The 10,000-nt window shown below is 51.8% G+C and overlaps 1 protein-coding gene and 1 long non-coding RNA gene across 13 annotated transcripts in view; both read right to left on the reverse strand.

The window, feature by feature from the left end:
• LOC122251804 (rap guanine nucleotide exchange factor 1) overlaps positions 1-10,000 on the reverse strand; it is a 140,602-nt gene that overhangs the window by 49,229 nt on the left and 81,373 nt on the right. For 6 of the 12 annotated variants that reach the window (XM_086548164.1, XM_086548163.1, XM_086548162.1 and 3 more), the window contains exon 1: positions 8,328-9,936. The exons of the other annotated variants lie outside the window; for them this stretch is intronic. In XM_086548164.1, coding sequence (XP_086404290.1) covers positions 8,328-9,231 — 904 coding nt within the window. In that variant the 5' untranslated portion in view covers positions 9,232-9,936. Of the gene's footprint in view, positions 1-8,327; positions 9,937-10,000 lie in introns of those variants that run through there. 12 annotated transcript variants of the gene reach the window in all.
• The window catches only part of LOC122261854 (uncharacterized), a 13,539-nt gene continuing 12,931 nt past the window's right edge, over positions 9,393-10,000 (reverse strand). The window contains exon 2 of the long non-coding RNA XR_015191966.1: positions 9,393-9,531. This is a non-coding gene — a long non-coding RNA (uncharacterized LOC122261854). The remainder of the gene's footprint in view (positions 9,532-10,000) is intronic.

Here is a 10,000-nt window from a genome sequence, read left to right on the forward strand (position 1 = left end):
TGTGTGTGTGTGTGTCAGTGTGTGTGTGTGTCAGTGTGTGTGTGTGTGTGTGTATGTGTGCGTGTGCGTGTGCGTGTCCGCGTGTGCGTGTCCGTGTGTGCGTGCGTGTGCTTGTGCGTGTGCTTGTGCGTGTGCGTGTGTGTTTGCGGGCATGTATGTGAAGATTCAGATCGCTACAGAAAACGCTATAATTTATTGTCGGTCTAAAGTCACTAGAAAAAAAAATTACCCTGGAAATCTTTCTGCGTAACTCTGCCCCTGGCCTTTAGCCCTGCAACGTTAATCGCGCCAACATCCTCACTCAGTCGTTCACACAATTTGAGGAAGAAAATAAATACACACCCTCCGTCGTAAGGTATGTTAACGATGAATTCATACGAGAACTCCCTCCATTCCACTCTGTTCTCCAGAACAAAACACCGAAGAGAAGCCAGACGAAGGCGGTGGAGGAGAGGAGCGTTCTAGAGCGTAAAGCCATATGCTAGGAGCGGCGTGACCAGTCAACAATATACCATAAGGCTAAGCGGCGTAACTGGGGCGGCCACTGCACCATGCGCTACCCCTCCCCCTCCCCCACCCCTCCCCTTACGAGGAAACCAATGGAGGGGGGGAGGGGATTGAGAGAGGGAGGGGATGGGAGCGAGCGGTTGGGAGGGGGGGCACGATCACACTAGAGAGAGAGAGAACGCCCATATCGGGACATGCCGGGCGTGGGTGAACCTGTCCCTTCCTCTTATATGGAAGATCTCCACCCCGGGCTGGGTTGGTTGTCTTCGCTGGATGTTGCGTCGCGGCTTTCCCGTGGAGCCTGGTGGACATCATTAAAGGGCGGTGCACATGAACAGGGGTAAGGGAAGGGGGGGGGGGGGAAAGGGAATAGGACAAGGGGAAGGGGAAACGAAAGGGAACAGGACAAGGGGAAGGGGAAACGAAAGGGCATAGGACTACAGACAGGGAGGAGGATCTGAGGAAGGAAAAAAGAAGGGCGTAAGACTTGGAACAAAGAAAATGAAGGGGAAGATGAATAGGCGAAGGGGCAATGAAAGGGAAGAAGATCATCTGAAGATCCAACCGAAGTCTTGGAAAGAGAGAAGGAAGCAAAAGGGAAGATGAGAAGAGGAAGTGTGACGGGGCGTGAGTATTAGGGGAGGAATGCGGTGTTTCCTTTTCACCGAATGCCAAGAAAACTTCCTAAAACAGGCTGCCGTAAGAGTAAGGTCTTCCTGAAGTGTGGGCTTGCTCAATGCCTCCCCCCCCCCTCCAGACCACCACAATCCTCCCACAAGAGTAACCCAGCTGTTCCTGCTCGTCTGTGACAAGACAGGTGACAGGTCGCAGGAGCAGGTGTCAAGTCGTAACTCTGCGCTGAGATATCAGACGATAATCCCCGGTTGCAGAGTTTGTGGAGCGGCTCTGTCAAGTAAACAAAGTCCATTTCAACCTTCCTTTCAACTCAACTCATTGCCCAAGGATCTGCCACACACAAAAAACGGAGATCGGACCTTGATCCATCACCATCACCATATGCCAATGTCACTCCGTGTCACTCCTACTTCCGTTCTCTGGCACAATATTTCCACTTCCTCTTTCTTCTCTCTTTCCTCTTTTCTTCTTTTTTTGCCACTTTCCTCTTTCTTCTTCCCTCCCCCCCTCTCCCTCTCCCTCCCTTCCTCTTTTCTCTTCGCTTCATTCCTCTCTCTTCTCTCATCTCCTCTTTCTTCTCCCTTCTACTTCCGCGCGTTTGTATCCTATCACCTCTCATCTTCCCTTCCCCTCTCTCTTTCTCTTTCTTTCTCTTTATCTCACTCTCTCTCTTTATCTATCGTGCGTACGTGCGTATGTGTATGTGTATGTGTATGTACGTGCGTGTTTGTGTGTATGTGTATGTGTATGTGTATGTGTGCGTGTGTGTATGAGTGTGTGTGCGTGTGTGTGCGTGTGCGTGTGCGCATATGTGTGTGATGTGTGTGTGTACATATGTGTGTGTGTGTGTGTGTGTGTGTGTGTGTGTGTGTGTGTGTGTGTGTGTGTGTGTGTGTGTGTGTGTGTGTGTGTGTGTGTGTATGTGTGTGTGTGTGTGCATATGTGTGTGTGTGCATATGTGTGTGTGCATATATATATATATATATATATATATATACATATATATATATATATATATATATGTGTGTGTGTGTGTGTGTGTGTGTGTGTGTGTGTGTGTGTGTATGTTTGTGTTTGTGTGTGTTTGTGTTTGTGTGTGTTTGTGTGTGTTTGTGTGTGTGTGTGTTTGTGTGTGTGCGTGTGCGTGCGTACGTGCATGCGTGTGTGTGTGTGTGTCTGTGTATGTGTGCGTGTATGTGTGTGTCTGTGTATGTGTGCGTGTATGTGTGTGTATTTGTATCCTATCGCCTGTCATAGTTCATTCCCCTCTCTTTTTCTTTCTTTATGTCTTTATCTCTGTATCTCACTCTCTCTCTCACTTTATCTCTCGTGCGTGCGTACGTGTTTGTGTCCGTGTGTATGCGTGTGCGTGCGTGTGTATGCGTGTGTGCGTGTGTGCGTATGTATGCGTGTATTAGTATGTGTATGTGTAAGTGTAAGTGTAAGTGTAAGTGTAAGTGTAAGTGTAAGTGTAAGTGTAAGTGTAAGTGTAAGTGTCTGTGTTTGTCTTTGCGTTTGCGTTTGCGTTTGTGCTTGCGTTTGTGTATGTGTGTGAGTGCGTGCAAGTGCATATCCATCTACCTAAACTTATATTTTCTTCCTGGCTCTCGTCCTCCGTACCCCCGACGTTCAGCCCCGGCCTCCCCCTGCCTCTGACCCTGCGAAGGGCCTGGGTGGGAGGAGGCAGGTACAGTTAGGGTCATGAGCCAATAGTTAGCCAAGTCGGTCGGCCAAGTCTTCATGCCGCTAATGCCTGCGTTTGAGTGTCACCCAGAGGGTCTCTTCGCGAACTCCATGATGTCCTCTCGGCCACGTCCCTTCCATTCGAATTCCTTCATTCGAGAGATTCTCTATTAAGCAATATCCTCACTGCATAACTCGTGTGGAGTTCCTTGGTTCCCATCACGATCCATTAAATCCTGTGTTATCTCTCCCTCGGGAAATCCTACGAGCAAGCCAATCCCTCATTTGCTAGGTCTATCACAGGGAACTCCCCTTTTGAACCCCCACTGTAGCCTTAATCATGTATTCTAATGTAGAAGATCCCAAAGTTAGTACGATTTCTAGTTGCCGGAGCTGCTAGGATTCATCCTAGGAAATAAAGAAAATAAATCAAGTGGTGATGTCAATCACTGTCACTGGGGGGAGGGAGGGCAAAGGAAGTTAGGATTAGGGGTGGGAGTGGGAGTGGGGGTGGGAGTGGGGGGGTAGGAGTGGGAGTGGGGGTAGGAGTGGGAGTGGGAGTGGGGTGGAAGAGGGAGTGGAGAGGGGCCGGGGCCCCTCAATCCCCCTTCAAGTCAGAGAATCTCCCTCGACCCACCCGGCGCAGATAAAAATGAGGATCTTGGCACCAAAACCACAACAAAGGGCTTCTCTACATGGACATCGTGAATATACGTTTTTTCTCGTAGCACGGAGGGATCTCTGCAGGCGTGTGGGCGCGCGGGCGTGCGAGAGGGTGATTGACCCGCTACGCTCTCGGCCCCTCTAATGTGATTTAAACGATCTAACCTTGCCTTTATCTTTACCGTTGTGATAATGCTGGTACGGGACGATCCTGGAAGATGCCTATCCTTTTGACTGGAAACACGAACACAAACACCCACAGAAACAAACGAACAAGGAAACAAACAAACAAATAAACACATACAGGCAGCCCCACCGGTAAAGTAAGTCTAAATTCAACGCAAGATTAACACAAGAAGAGGACAAGCTCATGCAACCACGGCCGTTGAAACACCCGAGCCAGCCAGCACACGGAAAGTCCTTTGCTTTTTAAACGCCCTCACCCCCGCAACAGGCGGCAGGGCTGAGGGTTGAACTCGGGCGGGGACCCAGAAGTTACTACGGGCGGCGGTGGGCGTGGGTGGTGGACCCGGGGTTAGTAACACCTGAGCAATGTTCCACGTGGGCGTCGACCCCCCACCCTCCTTACCAACACTCCCCTCCCCATCTCCTCTCTCCCTCTTCTACCTGCCTCGAACCTAACTTACTGTCAGCCCTACCCCCCTCCATGCCCCCCCTCCCCCCACCCGCGCCGCCGCCACGCAGCCCAAGACTAACAGCATCCCACCCTCACAGATTCTCATCTCCGAGCAAGCACGAAAGCAAGAGGGTGACCACAGTTCAGTGTCCAGGTGACCTACTCACTTGCACTCGAGTCATGCCTTCATTCTGCCCTTCCTCAGTGCGCTCTTATCTTGTCGCTGCATATACATGAAGACACGTGCGTGCGTGCGTGCGGGTGGCGGGTGGACGTGTGTGTGTGTGTGTGTGTGTGTGTGTGTGTGTGTGTGTGTGTGTGTGTGTGTGTGTGTGTGTGTGTGTGTGTGTGTGTGTGTGTGTGTGTGTGTGTGTGTGTGTGTGTGTGTGTGTGTGTGTGTGTGTGTGTGTGTGTGTGTGTGTGTGTGTGTGTGTGTGTGTGTGTGTGTGTGTGTGTGTGTGTGTGTGTGTGTGTGTGTGTGTGTGTGTGTGTGTGTGTGTGTGTGCGTGTGCGTGTGCGTGTGCGTGTGCGTGTGCGTGTGCGTGTGCGTGTGCGTGTGCGTGTGCGTGTGCGTGTGCGTGTGTGTGTGTGTGTGCATATATCAATTCCCATAGGCGCCTGTGACCAACCGTGGTAGTAAACAGAAATAATCACACCACGACAAAACTCAGACAATGCTTCTCTTCCCCTCCCCTCCCCCCCCCCCAACACAAACGCACGGCCAGCGGCGCTCCGACAGCCTAATAAACCCCCCGTCCAAACAACCCAAACAACCTATCGAAAAAAATCTCTTATCCCCAAATCGCCCACCAGGTATCCCGGCCCGCCTCGAGTCACGCACCCTCCTAAAAGGCTCAGACGCGGCGCTCAACCATAAAGAAAAAGGGAGAAAGAACGAGAAAAAAAACAATCACCTGACCCCCCCCCCTTTTACCCCCCTTACCCCTTACCCTTGCCTCTTACCCCTTACCCTCCCCCTCTTCCTCCTCGCCACCCGCTACCCTTTACCTCGAGTCCTCTGCTATTGACGTTAGCCGACAGCATTGTACATTAGCTACGCCCCCCCCCCCAATACCACTCACTACCCCCCGCTAGCCAACTCGACCACCGCCAGAATGTAATTGGGAAAGCGATTCTTGTTGACGATAAGGAGCACCTGCTGTTCTTGTGTCTCGTCTTCCTGGAGACGGAGACTGGGAAACTGGTAACGATCGGGTATTATTCTTCTTTGCACGTCGCTTTCACCATCCCCGTCGTCGCAAACAACAGCACGCCATCGTCATCCTATTAACAAGCAGTATTTACTATCATCTCGGTCATTGATATCAACATCATCCCCATCGACGTATTACCATCATGATAGTGCACATAAAAGTTATCGCCATCCACATTTCTGCTTACATTGACGTTACCTTTCGATAAGAGTTCTTACTATACAAAGATTGGTAAGCGTCTGCAAGCATCAGTTTTCTATCTGCAGTATACAATAAGTTTTCCATTTGCAGTGTACAATCAGTTTTCCATCTGTAGTATACAATCAGTTTTTCTTATTATTTCTTAGTTATTTGGATTGCATGACATTTCCTTGCTTCATCTTACCTGCCTTGACTTTGCTCCTTCGTCGCTTCTCGGAAAAGATGTTTACCATTAGTGGGTGTTGTCCCTTTCCGGATGTTTCCGCTCCTCCCTTCCCTCGGGCCCACCTCCCTCCCTCGAGCCAGGATGCTCACGCCCCCAGGGATACAGTAAGTCCATTCCCAAGCCTACGCCTACGACCGCCCACGTAAATATGACAACCTCAAGAATCATATCTTGCCGCAGCAGCACCTAGCATCACAGGAGGAATTTCAACTTTCAGGAGTTTGGCGTTACTTATGTAGTCGTGAAGTCATTCAGGTGGGAGGATTCCCTGGTGCCAAAGAGTGAGCCCGCCGCCTTCACGCGCAACCACACACGACAAATAGCAGCGACGTGCGAGTCATTAGCTTGGCCTGGTGATACCTCCACGTCCTTCGCTCCTCTACATCATTCCTTCCACGAACCATTCTCGTCCTTCCCTTCGGCCCAATCACCCTGACGCTCTGGCGCAGCATCCTCGCATGCTTACCCAGAGAGTACGCGCATGACCTTTCCTTTCCATGCCACACCGTGAAGACCTCCTACAGATCGAACATTATCACAGCATAATAGACTATTATTTTGTGCCTCTCCCTTCACCTTGCTCCTTCCTTCCCCCCTCCTTCCTCCTAGCATGCCTAGGATGCCCCATCCCCCCTCCCTCTCCCTCTCTCCCTCGTACGCCCGTACGGCCATGACCTTGCCTGTGTGAGTCGATCAGCACACATGACGGTCTTAGGGGCGAAGAGATCCTAGCCAGGTACGGCAAAATGGCTCTTACTGGTATCCTTGTCCAACCCAGCCCTGCCACCGGTCCTTCTCTCTCGCACTCAAACACCTTGATGGTCTGATAACGCTATTTCAACATTCCAGCGGCAGGTACAGCTTTCCGGCGGCGCTGCGTTGTGCTGTGCTGTCCGGACCCTTCATTCCCCGATCTCCACCCTCGCTGCCTCTAAACAAGTGAAAGAATTGCAGCAACCGCAATGTCTTGGCTACAGTGCAGAGAATGAAATTAGAAACGGCCGTTGCGCACTTAAAGTAGACGCTCGTTTAACATAACATTTACTCATCGCACTACGAAGTCAAGAGACTACACAGTTTCGTCACAGTTCTTAGCATTACGAAGCCGAGTCTTGCCAGCATGCCAGCTCCTCTGCCCCGCATACCCACGACGCCTCCGAGAGCAAACGCAGCTTAAAAAGGAGAAACTGGTGAGAGATGATGATGACGATGAAATGAAAAGGAGCCGAAACGGCATAGCTAATAACATCAGCAGAAACGACAAAACAAAACAACGATGTGACGACGATGGTGACGACTGTAACAGAAGAGCAGCATCAGGCAAAGATAGATGTGAGAAGATGCTGGGGGTGTTGTGCAAGTACTGGCATGCAAGTTGAGAGCGTCGAAAAGTGTTTGCATAGGAATCCGCTACGAGCCGCGGGCGCCGTGTGCAGGAGGGTCAGCCTACTGTGGAGGGCTGCATGTACACCCCTTCAACGGGAAGAAAGGCAGGAGATACAAACAGATGGTTATACAAATTGATTGTCTGATATAAACGCAACAATGTGATAACAATCATTACACAAAAACACAGATAGCTACATAGATATACACATATATACATAGATAGGTCAGCTGTCACATACAAAAAGATGGATACCGATTAGTGGGCAGACTGATATAGAGTTGACCGAGAAGACTAACAAAAAACACTTCTTTTCGCATTTAACATGGGGCTTTTGCCAATTTGACATCTGTATTTAATATCAAATCCCTATTTACATCCCTATGTTATCCTCTCCAGGCTTTCTCATTCCCATATTGATATAGGATCCTGTTCTAGTACTAGATACTATTTACCAGCCTTACAATCACGTTAATTACCCATACCTTTCCGATACCTAAGGAGGACCTGCGATTACCAAGCTAAGCCAGTCTCCTCCCTCATCCCAAGCAACCTTCAGCGGGCTTGCGAGCCACGCAAAGGGCACGCAAAGGTCAAGAATTCGGATGGACCTTAAGTATTATCTAAGTGTCTCGCTGAGGTTTGTCCATAACCTTTAAATGGCAGGATCGTCCATCATCACGTCCTTCATCAATAAACAACCGTCTAGGAACTGATGCTTCGCCATGAATTCTTGCACTTCTAACAAATCGAGTAAGAAATAAACATTTTCACAATTTTATAATGTACAAGGAACAAACTGAAAGCCACAGCACAAACTTTCTGTTACAGCTACAGTATTTGTTGACAGAAATGTTGACAAGCGGTGAAAAACGACTCTCAAAGAAAACGGGGCGCTGGCACATATTCAAAGAAAACTAACGCATTGCAGGGTAGACGCTGGACAACATGCAAAATAATACAACACAGACTAAGTTTGTGCATGGCTTAGGTGAAATCCATACTATAAATAATTAATTTTTTGAAGTGAACTTTGGGAAACATGCTGATTTTACTACAAACATCCAGCAGCACCGCTATTCCCGGAATACTCCTGGTTATGTAGAGGCCTGTCAAGGGAAAGGGAATGTGAAATGCTTGGCCTCCGCAGCTATGGGAGGGATGCGCACTGACCTTGCAGCCACTGCTGGTACTGCGCAGCATTTTTCTCCATGGACATTTGATTCATCTTTTGCACGCGCTTGTTCCTGCCAGTGCGAGGGCGTGACAGCGTGCACAGCACCCACTGTTCTCCGCCCACACCAGCGCCCTCTTCTGCCGGGGTGGGCCGACGTGCGAAGGGCGAGGGGCTGGGCCAGCCCCGCGGGCCTTCGACGGGGCTTGACGGGGCGGTCACCGAGCCGTCCCTGCCGCCCCGTCGGGACTGGCGCTCCACCTGCGGGAGGCATCTGGTGGCGCCGGGCGAGGCAGGGGGCGAGGCAGGGGGCGAAGGCGGAGAGGAGCCGCGCCAGCACCCGGAGCTCCTCTTGCTGCCCCGAGACGTGCTCTTTCGAGAGCCACCCGTGGGCGTGGCAGGTGGATTGGGCGTGGCAGCTGGGATTCGACATGGGCGCGGGAGCGGGGGAAGCCCTGTATCCGAGGAGGAGCAAGCAGGAGGGGAGAGCGTGGGCGCTACCTGAACGGCGGGTGGTGATGGGGTAGGCGAGGGCTTGAGCAAGGGCGGGAGAACACTGTCGGAGCAGATGGGCGAGGGCGTGCGCGACCAGGAGGGCCAGGTGATGTGGGCGGAGCGAGCCTCGGTGTAACTGCGGCTCCTGGACAAGGCGTGCTGGCGCGCGGCAGTACTGGGTGGGTGCTGGAGTGTTGCCCAGCCTGCCTGCGGCCGCGAGGACGTGGGCGTTGCCGGCGGCGAGACCGTGTAACTGTCGCAGTGCCTCTTGAGGGCGGCGAAGAAACTCCTGGCGGTGGAGCGGGTGCGGGCTCGCGCGGACTTGGGCGGCGTGATCTGATCGGGCCAGAACACGTTCTTGACGCCCACAGCTGAATGGTCCAGCATGGCGTCGTGGTACTGTGGCATAGCGTGGGCGTCGCCTTCACACCAAACACCTGCTTTACGAACTCAAGTCACCATCTTTCCAGCGGCGACGCGGGAAGACAACACGCAGAGGAACCCCTCCCTCTGGCCCCCTTCGCTCCGCCGCCCAATTTGTCAACAGGAAGCTCCACGTGGGCGGGTGGGCGGGCGAGCAGGGGCCAAATAGGATTCGGCCAGACTTGAAGTCTTTAATATTAAGACTTACTACATGCGGAGTCGACTTTGTTAACTGTCAGCAATAGCTTTGTATATCCAAACCTGCACTTCACTTCGACGCCCTTCCTATGGAGGTTGATAAAGTATATAAATTATCAACACAAACACCATAAAGACATGTCTTCACCATAACCATCACAACCACAAACACATTTTGCTACCGTTAGCATAAAAATGCAATGTGATATTACATTTCGGTATATCAACACCTTCGTACCCAGCTGTAGCCAGACCCATCCAGAACAGCACTTCGTTCAAAACTCAAACGACCGAACGATCAGCGCCAGAGGCCCACTGGCCACAAGGGGCGCACATTCCCCCCTACACACTCGGTCGCCGGCGTCTTCGGCTTCCGGCCTACACCGTCCACAGCCCGTGTCGAAGGAACAAGGGCGCTGGCGGCGACGGCAACCGCGACGGAGACGATACGTGGCGCGGCACTTGGATGGTCGCGGGGCAGCGGGGAAGGAGGCACTGTCACGACTTTGGGCTGTGACACTGACACCAGCTTGCCTCCGCCACCACTGCCACGCTC

This window comes from Penaeus japonicus, unplaced genomic scaffold (assembly GCF_977035675.1).
Source record: "Penaeus japonicus unplaced genomic scaffold, GWHDUDI00000001_assembly GWHDUDI00000020, whole genome shotgun sequence".
NCBI classification, from domain to species: Eukaryota; Metazoa; Arthropoda; class Malacostraca; order Decapoda; family Penaeidae; genus Penaeus; species Penaeus japonicus.